We start from the raw sequence: 23,787 nt of genomic DNA on the forward strand, positions 1-23,787 counted from the left end.
TGTTTATTTTATTGTGAGTTCTTATGCCTTGTTTCCCCTCCTTGTGTTTCCCCAGCCCGTCAGGTCTGTGCTCTCCCCGTGTTCTCTCTCCCCCTCGTGTCTGCGTCTCTGTCTTCCTGTTTTACTTTGATAGTCTCCCGTCAGTGTACGTCACGTTGTGTTTGCTCCTGCTCTGTCTTGTTACCATTATCTGTGTCAGCTGGGTTCCCCGTGTGCTCCCACATCCCTCGTTTCCTTGAGTGTATTTATGTCCGGGTCTCCCTCAGTTCTGTGTCGTGTCCTCCCTCTTGGCTGTGTTTCCTGATGTGTCTTTTCGCATTATTAGTTATTAATTTTCCAGTTTAGTTTTGTACCACCTTTTTTCCCATTCAGCGAATATAGCTGCATTTTAGGTCGAAATCCAGTGTTCCACCTGCACACAGCCAATTTATGAAATTGGAATGGTAACATTTTATAAACTTCAAGACAGATGTCAACTTTACTGTGACGTCAAAATGTTCTGCAAAAACCCAAATTTCTTAAGAACAGAAAGAGCAGTTGTGACCTTTTGTGACACAGATACTAAATTCCTTCAAAGTCTTCAGTTTAAATTATATTTGTTTTTGTCTGTGGACAGACATGGATGCAAACTTTTTTTTCTTCCTTTGTTTCTATATGTGGTTGAAGAACATTCTATGGTCACTGTCATGCCATGTTTATTTCCCCTTTCACTGCAGCAGCTTTGCTTCTCTAAACTGAAGAAACCACCTTTGTGCAGAACAGCTTTTTCCTTTGAGGAGTTGTTGTTGTCTTCTTTTCATTTGCACTATAGATTCTTTTTGCACGACTAATGATAGGGCATGGTTGGAACATTATTTGCTTAACATGAGAAGTATAATTTTAATCTCTTGTAACGGGTTTTAATGGTTACATCCTATAGTTTATGTTAAACAATAACAACAATAATGGGCGGTGCTACCAATCGGAGGAGCATCTTCATGTGGATTTCTAAAGTTCTGAATTGATTTTTAGATTTAATGGATCAGGCCAATGACGTAACCTTTTTAACACTTTTTTAACCAAATATAATCTCCATAGCAGCGACTAGACTACTGTTTACCTAATTATAGATATATAAACTGGAATACTTACGTTGTTAACCCTTGGTAAGTTGTTGTCAAAGCAGAAGTCAAATATCTTCAAAGGTTTAGGTCTGAGGAATAAATCTCGCCATAAACACCACCTGGTACCATTTCTGGAGTTTTAGACTTTGCTGATGGTATTTGCCTAATGTTGTTGAATTGTGTGGGGGTTTTTTGTTTTTTGCATAGTTATATTGCATTGACCTTTGCCACTGTTTAAACTTAACTATTCCTCAGATGCCTTAAAATATAATTCAACCATGCACAACAGTAGTTAAATGTAAAAATAAAAATAGATAAACATGTAAGTTCCAGGTGGAGGCTGGTGGAAGACTGAGTCAGGCTGGCTATGAATGAGGACCTGTCCAGACCTGTCCTAGTTCCTGCTTCCAATGAGCTGTGCATTTAGCCCTGGGCCTTCCGGTGCGCTGTGTGAACGTGTTTCTAGGCTGAGAAGAGCTTGGCTGCGTTGTATATATTGTAAATAGCTTAAATAGACCTTTTTGTTGTTGTTGATCTGGTACCTGTAGGGGTAGGAAGTCGTTTTCTTTTAGTACATTTGGGGATTCTCATTATAGGTAAGGCAGTTCTGTTTCATTTCTAGAGTGTTTTGTTTGTTGTTTTTGCTATGCCCACCCTGACACTTGCTACCTTTTGAGTTTAATAAAAACCTGCTTGTTGTAAACCGTAATCCTGTGGCAGCGTTCGTTTTTCCTTGGCAGCAGGGAGTGTGGGCATTTTTACTTTCCTTTTTTTCTTTTTCTTTTTTGTGTTGTGCTCCGGTATCCCACACGGCTCAGACCTGTAGATACAGGTCTGCGTTATCATGCACAGCTACTCTTCCAGAGTTCAGGAATAAAAAGTATCTTATTATAACAGTATCACCAGGCTAATGTATCCCTTGAGATTAGGAGCATTAGCTTACAGATTTTGGCAAAATAAGTTCATGAAAACTTTTGCTTATATAAACTGATTTGGCCTTGCCTGAAATTATTTCTAAGATAATAATCTATTAAGATGACTTGCACTCCCAGATTTACCTCTTCTGTTAGGCTTCAGTCAATTATCTGTTTGTTTGTTTGTTAGTCAGGAAGTATGATACTATAGAATGACATATGAGGAAATCCTATGATTTTGTGCTCAGTGTCAGATCAGGAGTTACGTGGTTATTAATATTTTGAATTTTCTTTTCAATTCTCTTTTTTCCAGCAACGTAATGTCTTCCAATGCATCTCTGTCCACTAAGGACAATGATGACATCATCATTAGAAACATCAACTTTGTCCTCTACACAGTGACCGTTGTGCTCGGCATCACAGGAAACGCTGTGGTGATCTGGATGGCTGGAATCAAACTTAAGGTGAATATAGAGTGTTTTAAATATCTAATTTTGTTTGTCAGTAATATCTTCTGTGTCTCAGTGAAAACGCCAAAACGCGGCAAATCCCCGTTAGCGAGTTAACGTGGATCGGCCCGGGCGCTAACGCATTAACGCGCTAATGCGTTGGCGCCCGGCCGATCCACGTTAACTCGCTAACGGGGATTTGCCGCGTTAAAGCGGTTATGATGTTAACGTTGTATTAACGAGATTAACGCTGACAACACTACTTACATGTAAATGCAGAAACAAGAATATGTCAAACACTATACTCGTGGAAACACACTCAGTGACAAGTTTATCAAACACTCAATAGAGTTGAAAACTTTTTTTATGCTTAAAAAATGCTGTACAAAAAGTTTTAAAACTCTGTTAAAAAAAGAAAAAGCAAGTAATAAGAATCCTGTAAGTCTTCACTGTGAATATCATGACTAAGTACAGTACAGTACATCTAAGTTAAAACCCAGAATAAGGCCATATGTTCTTGAAAAAACAACATCATTAATATAAGTGGTTGCTAGTAACTAAGACTTATGAATAGTATTGTGCAAAAGTCTTGAGTCAAACTTCATTTCTTTATGTACAGTATACAATACATCTGGAAAGTTTTTACAGCCCTTCACTTGTTCCCTAATTCCCCGTGTTTCAGCCTAATTACACAGCAGATTAAAGTAATTTTTCATGTCAAAATTCTAAACGAAAAACCCCATAATGACAAAAAGTGTGCTTGAAATTGCCAGGATCCTGGCACAAGCATTTATTTGGCTTAGCAGGCAAATTCCAGGCTGATAGAATTCAGTGACTTTGCTTCCCATCTGTTCTTGAGTTCCTTTAGATCAGGGGTGTCCAACTCCAGGCCTCAAGTGCCAGTGTCCTGCATCTGTTAGATATTATCCTGGGTCCACACACATGAATCAAATGATTAGTTCCTTACCAGGCCTCTGGACAACTTCAAGACATGTTGAGGAGGTAATTTAGCCAATTAAATCAGCTGTGTTGGATCAAGGACACATCTAAAACCTGCAGCACACCTGCCCCTGAGGCCTGGAGTTGGACACCCCTGCTTTTGATAATGGCATGTGATGCTGTCTGACATCTTCTAGGCTACTTAACTTTGTCAGGTAGATTCTATTTAAGTGATTTTATACATGTTTTGCATGTCATTACCCTGCATGGACGTCTAAAACTAACACATGAGTTAGAGTACGTTTTTATTGTGCTATGAAGTTCCTTTTATATCTGCAAGAGCAACCTAAGTTTATGTGCTCTGGGAACTGAGTTTGGGCTAAAACACACAGTTTTACAAAGTGACATAATTGCTATTTAACAATATTAGTTGACACCAGATTTTACATCCACTTATTCACATGATCACTAGATGTGTGCATAATGCATGCTGCTCTGTTTATTGATAAATTGATAATGACTGGGGGGATAATAATATCAAAGTCTGGTTACTTGCGTCATGTAAATAATATATTATTTTACTTTGTCTCTTCTTTCTCTTCAGCCAGCAGTCAACAATGTGTGGCTGGTGAATCTGGCGATAGCAGATCTGATTTTCTGTTTCACACGAATCTTCTCCCTCATCCAGATGAAGTTAGAACGGTGGCCTTTTGGTCTCTTTCTCTGCCAGTTTCATGGTTTGTTCAAACACACCAACATGTTCTGCTCTGTCTTCCTGCTGGCTGTGATCAGTCTGGATCGAGTGCTTTGTGTCCGTCAGCCCATCCTCACGAAGCGTCGACGCACCCTCTTCGCAGCGAGGGTGGTGGCAGTCTGTGTCTGGATTATAGCGCTCCTCTTCAGCATTCCCTACTTCACCTTCCGCAAAATCTACATGGACAACAACAACCAAACTAAGTGTAAAATGGTGTGGGTGGAGAAGCCAAAGGAAAACAAAAACACCAAAGTTGCTCTCTACTCCATGCAATTCATATTCAGCTTCATATTTCCCTTTATGGTCATTCTCATCTGTTACATCCTGGTTGGCCTGGGCCTCCGACGCACTCGTCTGTCAGGGAAATCTCGGCCCCTTCGTATATTAGTATGTTTGGTCATTGCCTTCTTCCTGTGCTGGGCACCTTACCAGTGCCTTCTATTAGTAGACATTGTGTATAATGAAAACCAAGTGGTGAAAAAGTGGTACTCTATAACAAAGAGCATTGCTTATTTTAACAGCTGTGTGAACCCATTGTTATATTTCTGTATGGGGCTAAAAGTCAAGGAGGGGTTTAGACAGAAACTCATGAGAGTTTATAAAAGGGCTCTGAGAGATGATATGGATGGCCAGATGGCTCAGCCAACTGATCCCTCTTTGGATTAAAGCTCTGGGTTAAAACAGAGTAGGCGGAGAGGAGTGGATGTAAGTAAATTTTACCTTTCCCCAGAAAAATACATGTCCTTATACATAACCATTAATATAATATTGAAATGCCGAAATCATTTTTTGCTTCCATTATATGATCAAAACCAGTATTTCAGAGTGAAACATAAAAGGTGGGAAGACTACAGTAATGATAATCGGTCAAATTAAAAGATTTATCAACAAAGGCTCAACAAAACAGATGTGTGAACTCCTACCTTTCGCTAAATCTGTTTCACCATCACTATATTTAAAGTCAAGTCTTAAGAACAGTGATAATTTGTTTGTTGTTTATTTATTTATAATACCTGGAAAATTCATATTGACACCAGAAAATTCACCCTCAATCACTATGTCATATTTTACATATTGTATATTATGTTTCTTGCTTTTGCTTTTTTCTTTTGTTTATCTATAGTTACCTAATTATAGATAAACTGGAATAATTACGTTGTTAACCCTTGGTAAGTTGTTGTCAAAGCAGAAGTCAAATATCTTCAAAGGTTTAGGTCTGAGGAATAAATCTCACCATAAACACCACCTGGTACCATTTCTGGAGTTTTAGACTTTGCTCATGGTATTTGCCTAATGTTGCTGAATTGTGTGGGTTTTTTTTGTTTTTTGCATAGTTATATTACATTGACCTTTGCCACTGTTTAAACTTAACTAACCCCAGCATTAGCTTATAGGTTTTGGCAAAATAAGTTCATGAAAACTTTTGCTTATATAAACTGATTTGGCCTTGCCTGAAATTATTTCTAAGATAATAATCTATTAAGATGACTTGCACTCCCAGATTTACCTCTTCTGTTAGGCTTCAGTCAATTATCTGTTTGTTTGTTTGTTAGTCAGGAAGTATGATACTATAGAATGACATATGAGGAAATCCTATGATTTTGTGCTCAGTGTCAGATCAGGAGTTACGTGGTTATTAATATTTTGAATTTTCTTTTCAGTTCTCTTTTTTCCAGCAACGTAATGTCTTCCAATGCATCTCTGTCCACCAAGGACAATGATGACATCATCATTAGCAACATCAACTTCTTCAGTCTCAGCTGACAGCAGGTTTCCCCAACTTCATAAAACTCATAAAATTTTATAGTGGTAAAAAAAAATTACTATGAAGATAAAAGCTCCTACTTACCTACAATGAAAAAAAGAAACAAGAAAAAAAAAGTGTTTACCTGTAGCTTAAATGCCTTTTTTATTTTAGAACCCCATGTTACACTCAATTAAAAATGGCATATTATGTAATCAACTTTTCAACCAAAATACCAGATGGACTTTTCAGACCGTTACAGGAAGCTTTGAAAAATATAGAGCACATTTATTTACATATGTTTATGCCTGGCCTGAGTGTATACTGTATAAATAATACCGCACCCAGCTATCTTACTGATCTCCTCAGCTTTTATACCACTGGAAGAGCGCTTACATCAGCAGGCCAAATGCTCCTGACCTTGGTTTAAGACCACAGGTGACCACACATTCGCCTCTGTTGCACCCTACCCTCTGGAATAATCTCCCCGAAGCTATTCGCGTGTCTATTTCAATTCAATCTTTTAAATTTCAATTAAAAACTTATTTAGTGTAGCCTTCCCGGCTTTCTAGAGCCCGCATTTTGTAAGTCTGATTTAACCTTCAGCCTTTTGGCTTGTGCCTACAATGCCTGGTGTTAGTTATGTCTCCCACCTGTCAGTGTATTTATATTTGTATCTGTTATTGATCTTAATTGGTTCTGTGAAGCACTTTGGCATACCTCTGTTTTTTTGTGCTATATAAATTGTAATGTATTGTATTATATTTAACCTCACAGGACTTTTAAACAAATATCTCAACTATCATTGTCTTACAAAAGGGAGTCTATGTATACATCTGACAAGATGATACTGCTAATCTTTTTGCAGAGATTTATCTCCAGTGGAGGACATATAAGGAGGTACATCCCTTCCTATCTCTGTCCAGGTGTTCCACAGGTTTCACAAAACTTTGTCGAGTAAGGTCAAAGTAAAGTTTTATAACATGTTAACATTCAACATGATGTATCTTTTTTTCTAAGTTTTTCATCAACTGTTGTATAGTTCCCAATACATACATTTTTTATGCACACAAAATAAAGACAATTTATGAAAATTCTAGATATTTAAATATTTTGTTAAACATTGATCAACACTGCAACATATATTTGCCATTATAGTAAAAAGGAAATGACTTTCTAAATGTAATAATCTGTTCTGATTGTAATAATCCATTGTGATTTTAATAACTTGGAAAAACCCTGGAAACTGTGGCGAACGGAGCTCAGTCGATCCAAGTTGGTACCATATTTTTCGGACTATAAGGCGCACCTAAAATCCTTTAATTTTCTCAAATTGACAGTGTGCCTTATGATTGAAGTCTGGTTGTGCTTACTGACCTCGAACCGATTTTGTGTTGTACACGGTGCTCGAAAATCAAAACTCTGTCAAAAAACGTTTTAATACGACTCTGGTAAACTGCGAAGCCGCACTGCTTGATGGATTGTTGGAGTATTACCACTGTCGTAGTCAAGAGTTAGCTCGCTAGTATCCACCTAAACATGATATACAGTGGTCCCTCGCTATAATGCAGTTCTCTTTTCACGGCCTCGCTGTTTCATGGATTTTTTTGTGTGCAATTTTTCTTTCTTTCTTTTTTTACAGCGCATTGTGTTCTGCGTCCTGATCGTCTGTAGACCACTGTCAATCAATCTCATGTACAGTACAGAATGCATTCAGCATGTCAAACTTCCATAAATCTTTGATCGCTAGCAGTGTCAATCTGAAGTGCTGTACTGTATGTTTGTTTTCTCCCCAACAAACACAACAATGTCAGCTAAACGTTTTGCAACGTCAAAGGCACCTGCGGTAGCACCCGAAAGGCAGGGTGAGATGCTAACCATAAGGCACACCGGATTTTTATACTACATCTGCTTTCTGGTGACCTCTGACTCAACATCGCTGTCCTCAATCTCAAAGTCCTCCATGGAGCTGTAGCTTGAGTCTGCATTAGAGCTGGAGCTATGCTGGAAGGCAATTGAACAAACATTAGCACAAAAAATTATTTCTGTACAGTTAAAAGAATACAAATAATCTGTCTATGTAATATAGTTGCAAATACCCTTTTGCCTTGCAGGTAAGACTTCTGTTTTTCAAGTTTCTTTATCGCTTTGGATTCTGTGTCCACAATGGCTACATAATGTATGAGAGTGTGAATCCTGAACACAATGAACACAAAATAAGAATGTTAGATTCTCTTGGTGAGTATCAAAACACTGCGATTTGATGTAAGAGGTCACCTGTGGTATAGCATCGCAAGGAACTGGATCACAACTGAAACTGCAAATCCCAAAATAAACATGAAGGCAATTGGATCAATTTGGATATCATCTCCAAGTAACAGCGCTTTCAACCTGGAATCACAAGACATAAATGGTGCCCATTCTTGATAACACATCTTCCAACACTTACTTTGTTTCTCAGCTCTCGCAGCTCATTGGCCATCTTTTTCTGTTTTTCTTTGTCATCAGGCAGAGGTTCAAGATACTTCTTTTGAAGTTCTTCCCAGAATTTATTTTCCTCCTGGAAAAGTTAGAAATATTTTTAAGGTGTTTAAAGCTAAATAAATAGCAACAAAAGCTTTAGAGGAAAATAATATGTTCATTAATGGAACATATCTATAGCTTGTAAAGTGCCATGAATTAAAGACATTTTTGGGGGGCAAGGTAAGCATTTCTGCATGTTAATGAACAGTAATTATTACCCAAACACATAAATATCATACTATACATAAGACCATCATCATTTTGGGGAGTATGGGAGTAATGATAAATTCTAGACAGAGGTCATTTAAGCAAGGCAAATGAATTAATCAATAACACATGCACACCTGGTCGAGTGAGTCCTCTTGAAATGTCAGGTCACTCGACAAACTCTGGAGCTTTTCAATCCAGCCTGCTGAAAACAGCAAGGCAAAAATTATTTAATTGCAGTATATTTGTCTGATTTTAAAAACAAGCAAAAAAACTTTGCCAGGGTGTGGTTTGTGGCTCAGCTTCAATCTCATTGAGATTGTGAGACACGCCCATGTTCCCTAAACATAAAAGGCAAATTGTTCAAAGAAAATTGGCTGAAATTGTAAAGCTGGGAGTAATAGAAGAGTCACACATTAGCTATGTCCCAATTCCTAGGCCGCATCCTTTGAAGGACCAGGCTTTCGCGGTCTATGGGGGCCGGGTCCTCCGAAGGCCGGAAGTGCGAGGTTGTGAAATGGGACGATCTAGCCTTCAGATTTGCATCACCAGCTGTCTCAGTAGAGTTTAATAAACTCAGCCGTCTACTCCTTGCTCACTAAAATATAAGAGGACATTGGAGTAAATTCTCTACCATCTCACACTTCTGTTTAATCAGCTTGACATTTATTCAGCTGTGTAAACTTTAATCCATGCCAAACCGATTTACTCAGGAACAAATAAAACCCTGAAAAAAGACTAACAATAACATTTTTAAGCTATCTAAGTGACTTATATATCATGTTTAACCTGAATAGCAAAGGATTGCGGGGAGTTTCAAAACGATGTGCCGGGAGTTTGCTGTTCTCACTGGCTCTAGTGAGCCTTAAACCCCCGAAGTGGTGGTTTAAGGCTAACTATCGAAGTGGTGGTTAACAGATGTTTCCGAAAACGTTGGAGCACTTTTGCAAAAATGTGATGTCTTGATAGATTGAGCAAATATTTGAAGTTTACACAGCTACATTCTTGCCTGAAAATATCTTAAAAGTTTATTTTGTGACTCAGAAAGAGTAATATTAAAACTAAGTAGCTACCACCGTTGTTGGAAACTGGAATTGGCTGGGCCGCGCAATGAATTTTGGGATAGGATGGGGCACAAAGGATACACCCATCCTTCAAATCGAGGGAAATAAAGGACGTATTTGTCGGCCCCATTTGGAGCAGCCTTTGAATTGGGACAGCCTTCATGGCCTGGCTGTGACATTATTGGCCTCCAAATGCGGCCTTTGAAGGATGTGGCCTAGGAATTGGGACATAGCTAGTGTGTGGTGTAGCCCCATAGTTCTCGTAGTGAAGAAAGATGGGTCTATACAATTCTTTGTAGACTACAGCAAGAATGAGGTGTCACAATTTGATTCCTGTCCCATGCCCTGCATTGAGAGCTCCTGAACCCGTTAAGCATGATGATGATGATCCAATTGGTAAAGTAAAGGCACTTGGGATCTTTCTTGGCAAAAAAAAAAAAAGAGTAGCAGGTGAGCTGCACAGCTGTATAGCGTGGTTTTTTTTTTTGTTTGGTTGGTTTTTTTTGTACAACCGGTAGGCGACGGAGTAACAACTGATTAAGGTCAACATCCAATTACAACAGTAAATGAAAGGAAATAAAGTTTTATGGGTACATTAATGGTATGCCAGTCTTTTGCTTGCATGATGATTAGTGTAAATAACATCTGCAGAATGTAGGTTAGATATTTTCAAGAGAAACACATTTATGCCACTCCTTTGATAAATCAGTCAGTGAATGTATTCCTTTTTTTTTTTTTTTTTGCCTGTCCTGTTTGGATCTTTAGCCATCAGAATTGTTGTCTGAAAGCCAAGAAAGATGACAAGTGGATTTACTTTACCAAGTGGATCATCATGGCCTTGCCATATTGGTCCATTTGATTGACCTTTATTATAATTATGTATTTATTGTATTTTCGTTTTTTAAAGACAGGACAGACATGACTGTGGGATAGGACAGGGAGAAAGAATGAAAGAAAGAGAGGGAGAGAAAGAAAAACAGAGGAGGGGAGAAGAGACAGTGAGAAAGGGGGGAAGAAAAAAAAGGAAAAACAAACAAAACACCTGGATCACCTGTATGGAGATAAAAAAAAAAACAGAAGAGAAAACAAACAACAAAGAGCAACATAATAAAAACAACACCATCACAATAAACTAGCTAACAGTAGATACTAAATATTACATCTTATTGTGTTTTGTTTTTTCCTTTTTTAATTTCACCTGTTGAGAATGAAAAAAGGAAACAAGCAGAAGAAAACGAGAGCAACATAATAAACAACATCACGATGATCTATGGGACTATAAGAGTAAATACTAAATGTTAAACATTATTGTGCAGCACGTACGATTCGCACAGTGTGCTTTGAGGTAGGAGCCAAAAAGGGTGTAGTTTGTGTGTGTGAGCACCCGTGTGTACACCTGTGAGCATGGACGCGCTGGTTTTTAAAAGGTTCCTTCATGTAATGATTTGCTAGAGGGTGTGGGGGGGCCACTGCCCCGTCCTCCAGGGCATGAAGCAGGTATGGAGGAGATCAAAACTCCAGACATCCAGAGGCCCTCAGAACATAAGAGACCAAGGAAGACCCACAGAGGGGCAGCCGCACCACTGTCCCAGAAAGAGCTGAGGAGAGTCCCAGATGAGGGCTCACTCAGCAGCCGCGGAGCAGAAGCCAGGGGTTGCAGTGACGCGCCCGGGAGCCAGCTATGCCAGAGTGATCGAGCCCAAGTCCGAGAGGCCGAGGGCACCCACCCCCAAAGTGGCCCGAGCGAGCCCCAGGCTCCAGGCCCCGATAAGCGGCCGCCAAGGAGTGAGCCGGTGTGTACCTGGACGCCCATCCCCAGACACAAAGAACCACCAACGCACCGACACCTGAGGGAGTCAGTGAATGTATTCCTAATGTAAAACTGCAATTGGAGATAATGGATTTCGATAGTGGTTATCAGTTTCGACTGTTTAGCCCGGCTATCTGCTTCGGGCTCACATGTCACGTGACACCAAGGCACATGCACAAACGGATCCCTGTGAGTGCCTCCCACACCAATCTGAGATGTTACTCAATGATAAAATGGTCATAAACATCTTACACATAAAAATCTATAAGAACATAAAATTCAACACACTCTGCGTCTCTGTTTATTTACAGTGTGATGCCAACAGATTAGAATTCTGAAACTGGAATTATTTATACATTAAATTGCTGTCCTACAGACTAACAAAGGAATCACTTTATTAGGCTCGAAATCACTTCAGAGTAAAGTGATTTTAATTTTACTGATTGAACAGGTATTCTCTGTGTCTTCAGTGTTCTACTAGCTTGCAATACCAACATTGTAAAAGAGACTTGGCACCAGATTACATAATATATATAAAAAAAATAGACATTTTCTGCATCACCAAATTAATACATACAAATTCTAGCAATGCAGGCAGTTTGCATTGCTGTAAAATTGCAGCTGGGCTTCATTCTTTATGTTAGTAACTTGCATCTTAACAAGGTGCACAAATAAAACACTTATTATATGCCGTAAATTTAAAAAAACTTCTAGATGAGCCAAAACTCAGAACATAACGGTATTCTGACCAAGTTATGTGCTCAGCATAAGTTACCATCGTGATTTATCCAGGTAGAAATAAAATAATTTTTGTCACACAGAAAATTCTTGACTTTAAGATCAACACCTTGCTTTGTAGCAGAGCCCTCACACCAAAAGACAGCCTGTGTAGAGTAGGATGACTGAATTAATCAGCACAGAGCTAAATGTCATGTCACATTGTGACCTTATTGTTGTTTAAAGCTACCAGTTGTATAAAGATCAATAATTTTTTCACAGATTTCACAGGTTTGCGTGCATCAACAGGCTCAGTTTGTTTTTGTTTCTAGCTTTTCCTCGTTTTAAAACTGCATTTTACGAAACGTTGTTTGAAGGTCGTGGAGCAGGAAAGACCAGATTAGATCAGCTAAGTAGGTCAGGTGGGAGTGACCTGTTTGATTGGTATGGTTTGGCTAAACAACAGAGTTGATCAAATCTAGTGGCAAATCGCAGAGCAGCCATATAAAAAATGTTTATTTTGCCAAACAACTTGCCTTCTGAGTCTATAGTGAATTCTAAAATAACTAAATAAATAATTGTGATTAGCCATTTTGCCTAAACATGGTTAAATCTGGAGATTATGGTCTAAGGAGCTTGGAAAGAAAGTGACTGAACCCTCATCCAGGATCATTTTCTTATAAAGCCAAATGGCCTATTGGCCGTGCACCTCACCACATACACCAAGGTGTGGAAAAAGGCGTGGGTCATTCTCAGCAGAGGTTTTGGTTGAAACCATTGTGAAACCTTGGAGGTTCTCAGTCATCTAGGTCAGATTGTTCTGCCACTATCTTTAACTCTTGTGAAATAAAAAAAATAAACCCACAAACACACAAGTGTGTTGCTTCACAAGTCCAGCAAATGTCCTTTAAGGTGCTTTTAACATGATTTGAGGACGTGAGATCTGTCAAGCACAACAAATGCTGCGCGAGACATCTCTTACTCCCTCTTGTGGTCTTTTCTGAAAATAGCCACAAAAAACATCTTGACACATGCTCAATCATCCAGGTAAGTACATCTCCACAAGTTGGTTGTGTTCATCTGAACGTTTTCTCCCACTGAAAACGCTACGTCCAGATGAACAGAATCAACTTTTGGAGAGTCACAAAAAACATTTCTGTGTTTGGTAACATCACTTCTAACAACTTAAAACCATTTCATTATAATCTTGTTACGGTCAATTACAGAACATACAGAAAAATCATCAACACTTTGAAAATAATTACCCTTTATTGAGGATTTCAGAACAGCTGCAAGTGTTTTATTTATTCTTTGTCATCAGCTGAAAAAAATAGTTTGGTTAGGAATGTGAAAACTGCTTCTACTTTAACAAACAACCAGGTGAGAGTTTAATAATTTCAGAGTAATTATGTTGCCATTTGTAGCACATGCGTAAAAGCCACATTCACTTTTATTGTGTGGAATGTAAAAATATTGAGATTGGGTACATTCAAACTAAACAGATATTAATCAAGTAGAACAGAGCACTGAGTCACTTCAGTGGGAGCCACACCAGCACTGTCTCCACTCTTTCACTCACCAAAGCTTGAAATGAACAGAAGACCTGTTACATCTTAAACTGATATGGATTCAGATGGAAAATGTTTCTGACTTAGAGGGAAGTTACTTGTCAGCTCAGCATGTAGTTAGATGGCGGCCGGATGGTCGATGTAGTGAAGATGTTAAGTTGATACTGAGCCGTTGTACAGAAAGAGTCCACATCCACGTTCTTCCCTTTCCCAAAAATCCTTCCACTCATGTTATTTCTTCCAGCTGTCAGTTTCTTTAGTGGAGCAGTGTTAACAATCAAGAAGTTAACACTACTCCTCTCAAAAACCACAAAGTAGTTAAACAAATCAGGGATGTGCGCATGAACTGCTAAGAAAAACAGACACTACACAACAAAAACATTTCCACTTTCCATCAAGTAGTGGCGTTTGTGCCAAAATACAACTCAATTTAAAAAAAAAAAAAAAAAGAAACAAACAAGGAAACACAGCTTTGACAAAAATAATCCACATGATCTCTACGTGAAAAGGCTTTTTTAACCGTTTGACCTCTTCTCTCTGTCTCTCCATCCCCTGTGCTGTAAGAAGTCTGTGCGCTCTGCAGCGCCTCACTCGTACTCCGCAATCAGCACCATCATGCCAACTCCGAACAGCAGGGCAAGAATTTCCATTAGAGACTGGCCGAAACTGGAGCGACCCGCCAGCAGCTCTGGGAGCACCGTCACTGTGGCGATGTAAACGAACCCACCAGCCGTGAAGGGCAGGATCCAGGCGGTAGCAGCGGCACCCACACCTTCAGCCAACAGCGAGCAAGCTGTCCCAGCCAGAGCTCCCAGAGCGGTCAGCAGCTGTAGACACATGGCCTGCAGGCAAGGAGGGAGAAGACAATGCTTCATTAATTTTCTATAGTTTTATATATATTTTTAAAAATCTTTTAAAGAGAACCAGAATATTTTGGTCCCCATTTTAATCCAGTATATAAATGTCTATTTTTGCACCACATACTAGGTAATCTGCACTAAAAATAAAAAAAAAATATATATATATATATATTTAATTACTATTGAAAAAATAATTTTTCTATTTTAAAGCTAAAACCAGAGATAGGAGTTTATTCAAATCTTACAATTAGCTTTAAATATGTTGCATATATTCCAAGAGTACAGCTGTCATACTGTGCATATATCAAAGGCTTTTATTGTGAAAGAAAGGTGCAAGAGGAAGCTTGTTTTGCATGTGTGGACCAAAGCAGCTTCCCTGTACATATCAGCAAAGAGCACAGCAGCATCACACAGTCAGGGTGAATTTGTACCAAAAATATTTGTTTGGTTTGTTTACTACTTTTTGTCCTTATCTGTACTCTAATTTTAATACCTGTACAGTACTCTGCTTTGGTAACTACTGTCCATGATGTAAATATGTCAAAATTGTGTGTTTCTGTTCCGTGTCTTGTTCTGTTTGTGTATGTGGTTTGTTTTTTTTACTGCTGATACAACCAAATTTACCCTTGTGTGACAATTGAAGGATTCGTCTATTCTCTCCATTTTCAGCACTATGGAGTTTTACAGTTTCACTCAGTTAAAAGTGCGCTGAGAACTGTACACAGAAATCCAAGGACTTTTTGGCCTCTATACCAAAATTCAAGAGTTTCATGGTTCAAAAGCACAGTTGCCAGTCAGACCACATCAGGTTTTCCACTGTGTTTTATGGGGAAGGTGGAGCAGTGGCTTTACATATTTAATGACTGTGGATGCTGTTTGGGTTGTCATTTAGAGACTAAACTGACCACGAGACAAGATGTGTCAGTATGTGGGTGGATAACCATTTCCTGGTGAACACGCTTTACAGTTTAATTAGAAAACTGCATGTAGACAGGCTGTCTTTGTTTGAATAGTTCTTATTAATTCCTCCTTGTATGTAGTTGTTGTTTGCTGCTTGTTTATACTTTGTTAAGTATACTGACAAGTGTGTGTGTACACTGTGTCAACGACTTTGAGACTTTTTGCAGCTTTTTCATATTTGGTGGTTACCTTCCTCTTGGTGCAGCCAGACTGGACGAGGATGGCAAAGTCTCCGATCTCATGTGGGACCTCATGAAGCAGGATGGTGATGGTGGTGACGGTGCCCACAGCTGGACCAACCAGGAATGAAGCTCCAATTGCCAAACCATCAGTGAAATTATGTGTGAAGTCAGCTGCCAGGTTTAGGTAACCAGACACCTTGATATCTGCATTAGTGGAAGGAACAGTAAAGACCCGAAGAATATGTAAAGTGTTTAGTGGCTCATGGATTGATGCAAACAATGAGCTTTTTATGTTTCAAGATTCCCACAAAAAAAAAACATAAATAAGAACAACCCAAGAAAAATGTGAACATTCTTTCCTCTGACACGCACATTAAAAACTTGATTCCAAACAGATTTTGAAAGACCAAGAAAACATGTTTGCAGCTTGGTTCTGTTTTGTGTTACACACAGCTGATCTCTGAAGCTAAGCAGGGTCGGGCCTGGTTGGTACTTGAATGGGAGACTGCCTGGTACCAGTCTGTTCACCATCTCACATGTGAACATGTTCTGTTTTATCCTCAACTGCACATTTTTGCAGATTCCAGACAATCAAGAATCCAACCTCTGCGCCACGTTAATTCTATCCCAGTTCCATCTGAAGTGGGAATTTGGAAATTCAGAGTTCGCCAAAGGGGATTTTCCCCCTTAAAAAGTCAGAGCAGCCATACCACAACCCAACTTTACAATCCAAGATGGCAGCAATGGGAATAAACAGTAGAAAATGTCATTTTTACTACCACTATTGTGTAGTTATGACTCGTAAAAATAAGCCACACACAGGCTGACGCACACAGTGACCAAGCTCTATCAGTGAACGTCCTGCAGCAGCATTTTTAAGAAGCTCAAAGAAGTGTGGGTGTGCGCAGGTTCAAATTCTGTTTGAAATCAGTTGCTTCAGCACAGAAACTACACTTCAGTGCTTCACCTGTACTCTTTTTCTCCTCTTTCTTTGATGGTTTCTGATCTTTGCTTTCTTTCTTCTCCTTCTTCTTCTTTTCTTTTTCCTCCTCTCCATCACTGTCCTTCTCTTTGGTAGCAACTGAAAAAGCCACACAGAACAAAGTTCAAAACACCTACAGAGAATATAGCTGGGAAATCTAGTGAACATGCAGTTTTACAAAAAACTTCTGAACTGAAAACAGCAACAAAATAACATTTACTATATGCAGGAATCTGGTTTTGTACACAACTGATCTTTCAGGGCAATTTAAAGGAGCTTGATCAAAAGAAGAGTTTTCTCCAGCGTACCGTGAGAGTGTCCATGGGAGTGTCCGTGGCCATGTCCTCCCTTCAGCAGACGCACAAATTTTTCCACCACTAGGAAAGCGATGATCCCACCGAGAACCCAAAGACCCACAGACATCATATGACCGTGGGCCGCTCCTATACAGGTAGGGAATAGGGAGCACTGCTTCATGAGCTCTGCTTGGCTTTAGAAACTTTTTCTTTTAAAATCACCGGCAAATAACCAGACAACACACAGGCAACATTAAAAAAAGGAAATCCCATTAATGCATACCGTGAGAGTGGCCGTGGTCATGCGACTCTTCAGTTGCATGCGAGTGTCCATGATCCCCATCTTCGTGATGTGAGTGGGGCTCTGTGCAAAACAAATATGACACGAGGAGACGTCAGAAAGACAAAGTGAGGATCGTGCTGCTCTGTTTTTCTCTCTCAGCTGTTTAACAAATCTAAAAGTTAAAACCAACAGAGACACCGAGCTGCTCATTTTACCATCACAGGCAATTATGGCTTTGACAGGAGTGCCAAAGCTGTAAAGGCACCAGTATACCCTCCGCATGGGTCGCGTAGCACGCCGCCGCAACATCATCACGCAGTCACTTCTATTTAGCCGTTGCAGTATTCTCCTGAACGACAGGTGTCGCCACTTGGACAATAACACCACGTAAGTGCTGATACAGGAAGAGAAGAAGTCAAAACCAGACGCAAAGACTTTGCCCGACTACAACCTTACTTTTTTCCACAAAGTGTCATATTTTCTAACTGTTGCAACATCTCTCGCTGTATATATGTGTTTACTTTTTCAGTGCCCGACGTGCAAAATCACTGGACTGAATATCACTGTAATCAATTAAAAACTATTGTCTCTGTCATACGATCTTTGTAATTAACGTGAGCATATTTGAAACACTTTATAAATACTTAAAATCTTCACTTACATAAACTTACAGTAAAAAAAAAAAAGAAAAGAAAAAGGAAATGAGAATGGAACTCGTACTCACCCAGAGCATGTGGTATGAGGTGGAGGAAGGCGTCACCCAGCAATCCACCAGATGCGAAGCTCAGCAGCACTTTGAGCAGATTCTGGTGCTGGTCGCTGTTGGACTGAACTGGGATCAGAAACAGGATGAGGAAGGGAGCTGCACTAATGAGCAGGGTGGCTCCGACAGCCTGCAGACAAAGATGAAGGAGGGAGTTTAAATTTCAAATGCTTTGTATTCATGTGAAAGATAATCCTTAACTCACTAAAGAAGAAACATGAAGGAAAATATATAAACTAGGAGAGGAAAAAAAAGGAAAGGATACAAATATAATATAAAATATAAGGATAAAATATAATATTCTGAGGTTTTCGGATCGGTCAGCACAGAGCTGATGACTGGAAAACAAAACTAAAGAGCTTCTGGCTCACACAGATACAGCACCAAGGAGCCATTTGGATGCCGACTATAACTCCAACTTTGTTCTTCAGTAGTAACAATGCACCACTGCAAGGCTGTGAGTCATTCAGGGAACAGACAGCACATTCAAGTTCCTCAAAATAAGAAACAAACGAGAGCCAGGGAAACTCTTTAGAGAAGATACAGATAAAGGCACACAATAAATTGCATACAGATATCACCCAGTTGTGCAAAACTCCACAATTCAATTCGTTATGAGATCACAACGAGTCTGATTTTGTCTCAAGAATCCTGCTGCTTTGCTGCACAACTATAACTTCAAAAGAATGTAAACCATGATCAACAGCTTGCAATAACAGACCTCTCACTACAAACTAAGGCTTTAAAAAGCAATTTCATTTATGAAGCCTTTGCTGCTTGGAGGCTTATGAGCAGTGTTGGGTAAGTTACTTTAAATTAGTAACTTAGTTACACTACTAGTTACTTCTATCAAAAGTAACTCAGTTACTTCAAGTTACTCGTTACTTTCAAAGTAACTAGTTACTAGGGAAAGTAACTTTGGTTTTACTCAGAATTCTCTTGTTAATGTGTTGCTTCCATAACTTTGCCAGTCTTCTAGCTTGCTTACTTGCCACAAGTGCGCTGTGCCACCTACCAATAGAAAGGAAAAGATAATGTGCATATTTCCACGAGAGAAATCCCACGCCTGGACCGTCATTGACCGCCGCCATGATTCTAGCCTACGTCACAGCGTCATGTGCGCTTTTTACATCCAACACAAAAACTGCAGTCGTGGTGCTTTCGATTGTACTCAGAACTGGGAAATTCTGCCTTCTGAATAGGAAGATGTAGGTAACACCAGACTGCAGATGAGCTGCATACAGGGCTGGACTGGGACAGAAAATTGGCCCGGGCATTTTGACTAGAGACTGGCCCACCATTATAGCAAATATCATGAAGCCTTTGAATGAAAACAAACGCTGTTGTGACAGTGATGTACACTGTTCTGATGGTATATATGTATCAATCTATCAATCGTTTGTTGTAAGATTCAGATGATTATTTAATAAAAGCTAGACATTTTAAATGAGAATAAGAAAGAAAAGTATTTCTTTGTGCCCCCCTTTCCCTGTTAATGCCCTACCTGGCCCCCTGGCAACACTTTGCTAGATCCACCCCTGCACAGTTACCAGCTGTCAGCTACCTAAAAAAGGATCCTGGTGTTATTTGTCTCTCAGAAACAGTTCATAACTTCCCTTCAACTCATTCATGTCACCTAAAAGGTAAACCTGTTTCTCCATCACTGTTCAGCTCTGATGATTCAGTAAGGACATCTCCTGGTTTCATCTTCATGTTTCCCTCTCACCAGATAACCAAACTGATAATGACCAGCAGCTTTTACAGCTGTGGCTCCAGCAAACATCAGCTGATAGTAGAAATTAATACTGAATAAATTCTAACAACAGCTGATCAAGCTTAAACGTGCTGCTGTTGTTTTTATTGCGACATTTCCTGGTTTCCTCTTTCTGGCGCAAAGTGGGCGATAAACAAACAAGACAGCAAAGACGATCAGCTGATCATTGATCAGTTTCATGATTGAAGTAGAAACAGGAGAGGGAGGGGGGAGAATGAGAGGAGAAGAGGCAGCTGCAGCGTCATGACAGAATAACTCCAGCTTTGTGTCTTTTTCCATTCTAGCTGAATTACGGGACAAACTGTTCCTTTTTACCTCAATACAAAACGCATGATATTTTCTCTGAATACCAGACGATTCTGTTTTTTACAGGACGGTTGGCAACTCTAATAATTAACCTTATGAACAAAATAAAGTTCAACATCATTAACTTCATAGCACCCACCCAGCTGTATAGAAACTCAGTCATGCTAGCTAGTAGGCAGTAGGAAAAAAGTCAGAATAACGAAAATAAACTCCACCTAAACTTGGTTTATATCTGACCCAGATAGACTGCAGGTCATAACTTCTTACCTGAAGTTCAGTTCACACTCGGACCGGCGGCCACCTCGGGTCTCTCTTCCTTCTGCGTCCCTTTTCTCTCCTCCACCTGCTGGCCTCCACCACTTGCTAATGTTACTGAATCTGTGGAAGCTCCGCGATGCCACCACACGAAGTAACGAGTAACGACCCTATCTAAATCCCAGTAACGACTGACGCGTTCCTGATTTTGGCATAATAACTAGTTACCGTGCTCGTTACCACAATAATAACGTAGTTACTGTAACGCGTTACTTAATAACGCGTTAGTCCCAACACTGCTTATGAGACAGACGTTTCTTGTCTTCATGCTTTATAGAGTTTTACTGAGAAGTGAACATTGTATCAACATACTGAAATCATCAGCAGGAAAAACAGGTTTATGCCACTATGATTAATTTGTCTTCAAACCCAACTGCTGAACCTAAACAAGCAGTCACTCACCTGTGTCCAGAGCTCCACCATGTTCCTCTTCTCTTTGCCTGCCTCCCTCTTCGTCCTCTCCCCTCCGTGTGAGTGCTCGTGTCCACCTCCCTCCTTGTGTACTCGAACAACATTCTCATGATGAGCATGATCATGTCCATGATCGTGGCCGTGATCATGAGAGTGGCCATGGCCGTGTCCGTGATCGTGCCCGTGTCCGTGATCGTGCCCGTGTCCGTGATCGTGCCCGTGTCCGTGATCGTGCTCCTCTTCCTGCAGGTTGGCCTCAGCGCTCCACTTGCTTGCTCCATGGAACATCTTCACCTGAGAGCCATGGGAGTGCCCATGGTGGTCGTCCTCGCCGTGTGAGTGGCCATGGTGGTGGTGATGGTGGCCGTGGGTATGTCCATGGTCACCATGGGAATGGCTGTGAGCAGTGGCTAAATGGGATGCTAACAACAGTACTGCAGATGTTGCCAATGTCAATGCCAGCAGACGTAAACAGCCCATATTAAAACCCTGGGATGTAGAGAAAGGAGAAGAAGACATCTAATAAATAAAAACCCAGCAGCATCAAAACTGAAGCCAAAGTGAGGGTGAAGAAACAGACTCTAAGTTTAAACTGTCCAACCAAATGACATTAAGGAAATCTTTAAAGGTTTGATGCAAAATTCACTATGAAATTCCCTTCTGTGGACAGTTTCCACATCCTTAACAACAGAGGGTCAATCTGTTTGTAACACTGCAGTTTAATTTTCTTCAGGCTTAAGATTAAGGCTGCTGACAGACAGGGAAATGCAGCTGATCAGGGTCGGGTGGACCACACTTTGAGTCACTGAACTGGACCTCATGACTCCGTTTGTGTTGTTATTGCCTTATTGAACAATTGTCAATGAAATTGTAATATTTTACTAGTCTCATCTATATTAAGCAGTTTAAAAATGCAGCTTGGTAACCAAGCTAGCATCAGCTGATAACTACCACCTTCTACTCCAAATATAGTAACTTCCTGCTCCTTTAACAAGAAGAATCCAAGACCAATGGGTGATGCAATAATGGTTATGTTCCTCATTTATATACAGTTATGGCTGTAACTCAGAGGGCATGTTTACATCTACACTCAAAGCTTCTCAGTTAGTCTCAGGCCGTCTTTGTAGAGCCTACGACGTAACCTGTGTAAGTTGCTGAACTTTACTGGCATTTATGCTTGTGCCTGGTGCATTATGTGTTAATTTCTTTGTGGTCATGTCCTGATGTTTTATATATGGTGGTTTGTTAGAACCAGATACAATGTTGGGACTTCTTTCCCTTCTTGGTGCCCACCCTTTGTTTTGATCATTTCTTGCAAACATATTTGTGTTAAGCTTTTTTCACTTCTTTATACATTCCCTTTTGTTTCACCAGTCTCTCCCCAGGAATTTGCTGACATTTGTGAGTCTTTATATTGATGCTATGATTATTCTATTCCTTATAGTAAGATGATGACTGTTATTCTCTTACTGACAAATTCAAAAACTGAGGCGAAAAATTAGATGAAGGAATTGACTGTACTCAACAGGACAGTTAAAACAGTTGTGCGCTGCGTAGAGCCGATGTGTAGTTAGGTGCATGTTTGGTTATGTTGTAGGTTATAGCATAGGGTTCAGAGGGGTTTGTGGTTATGACGTAGGTTTCCTGCTGAAGCACAAATCCCCAGTCACTCTTTGTTGCACTGTCTACGCATGTACAGACAGTGCAACAAGTTATTGAGCATAGTCCTCAATGTTATCTTTATTTAATCAGTAAACATCTAGCCATATTTTAGGATCACGTTCTGTTCATGGTGAGTTTAAAAATCACAAGAAGAACAGAATATGAGTCAGAATCAATCTTTGGCCCTAACAGTTTGTGTGACATCCAAGGTATTTCAAGAGGAAATTAGAAACTACGCATGTACAGACAGTGCAACAAGTTACTGCAGAAACGAGCACTTTCTTTAAATGCAGGATTCGAGCTATTCGCCAAGATATGAGACGTCAAAAAAATAAGCCTTAATAAGCCTAACCTATTAATATATGACTATGTATGTCATTCCGTGCGTCTTAGGACGCATTTCCAGTAAGAAATGGGATCCGCACCAAATGTGGCGATTGATCAGTGAACTGATCAAGATAACAGCGAATTATCCTTAATACATCAGAGTTTGCATGAAGCCGTTGCAACTGTCCACTGCTGTGACTCCAGACTGAAGCTCTTCAAATCAAAAAGCAAACTTTGTAGCTTGTGTTTTTTGTGCTTTTAGCTGGTTTGCTTTGATATAATACTGTAATACATCGCTGCATGTGTATGTATGTGCACCAGCATCTGCTGATGTGTGCTTGCAGCCGTATCATTTTAGCTGTGACGATACAATGAAGTGAAGGTAATCTGACTTTGATTGAGCTAGCTTTGTCTTCTCTTGTGATTGTTTATTTGCTCACTGTTTGGTGGGTGAACGTGGATAATCCCTGTGGAGAGCATCAACTTTAATCTCAAAGTAAACAGCAAAAGCCGCTCAAAGAGGACCACTGACCGCAGGTTTCAATTAGCTGTTAGGAAAGTCTGCTAGCTGGCTAGCTAGCTAGTTACTAAACTTGCTAGCATGTTGCTGCAGCAGAAACAACATGTCTGAATGCAACATAACAGAAAAATATAAAGATTAAAATCTTACCAGATCGTGCCAGATATCACCGAGTGTCGGCCACTTGATAACTTGATCTGTCCTGGGCTCAGAACTACCAATATTTCTGCCTACGTTGATGATGCTGGTGGCTGAGAATAAGACGTGGCATTTACTCAACTAAACTAAACGAAACCTCGCGGGAACGCGTTCCATTCAAAGTCTACCTCCTCCTTTCGTGGTGCTTTTGAGACA

At 39.9% G+C, this 23,787-nt stretch overlaps 2 protein-coding genes across 3 annotated transcripts; one reads left to right on the forward strand and one right to left on the reverse strand.

Annotated features, from left to right (window-relative positions):
- The first annotated feature begins 1,473 nt into the window (after positions 1 to 1,473).
- On the forward strand, positions 1,474 to 7,312 carry LOC146643188 (formyl peptide receptor 2-like). 2 transcript variants are annotated; one of them, XM_085396799.1, is made up of 4 exons: positions 1,474 to 1,699; positions 2,331 to 2,481; positions 4,010 to 4,864; positions 5,821 to 7,312. In XM_085396799.1, the coding sequence occupies exons 2-3, from the start codon at positions 2,338 to 2,340 to the stop codon at positions 4,823 to 4,825; spliced, it is 960 nt and encodes a 319-aa protein (XP_085252925.1). In that variant the 5' UTR covers positions 1,474 to 1,699; positions 2,331 to 2,337; the 3' UTR covers positions 4,826 to 4,864; positions 5,821 to 7,312. The 2 variants fall into 2 exon arrangements, with proteins under 2 accessions (XP_085252925.1, XP_085252924.1); XM_085396798.1 differs by having other exon boundaries at positions 4,010 to 7,312.
- A 6,162-nt stretch (positions 7,313 to 13,474) lies between these two features.
- slc39a7 (solute carrier family 39 member 7) lies at positions 13,475 to 23,736 on the reverse strand. Its single transcript, XM_085396619.1, has 8 exons — positions 23,584 to 23,736; positions 20,916 to 21,413; positions 18,080 to 18,248; positions 17,356 to 17,436; positions 17,085 to 17,219; positions 16,762 to 16,875; positions 15,802 to 15,998; positions 13,475 to 14,634 (listed from the first exon to the last, which is right to left on the reverse strand). Exons 2-8 carry the CDS (start codon positions 21,402 to 21,404, stop codon positions 14,380 to 14,382), a joined length of 1,440 nt encoding a protein of 479 aa, XP_085252745.1. The 5' UTR covers positions 21,405 to 21,413; positions 23,584 to 23,736; the 3' UTR covers positions 13,475 to 14,379.
- Positions 23,737 to 23,787: the final 51 nt, after the last annotated feature.

This window comes from Rhamphochromis longiceps, linkage group LG22, assembly GCF_057381845.1.
Source record: "Rhamphochromis longiceps isolate RC_006_pf linkage group LG22, R_longiceps_female_GT1.1, whole genome shotgun sequence".
Taxonomy (NCBI): domain Eukaryota; kingdom Metazoa; phylum Chordata; class Actinopteri; order Cichliformes; family Cichlidae; genus Rhamphochromis; species Rhamphochromis longiceps.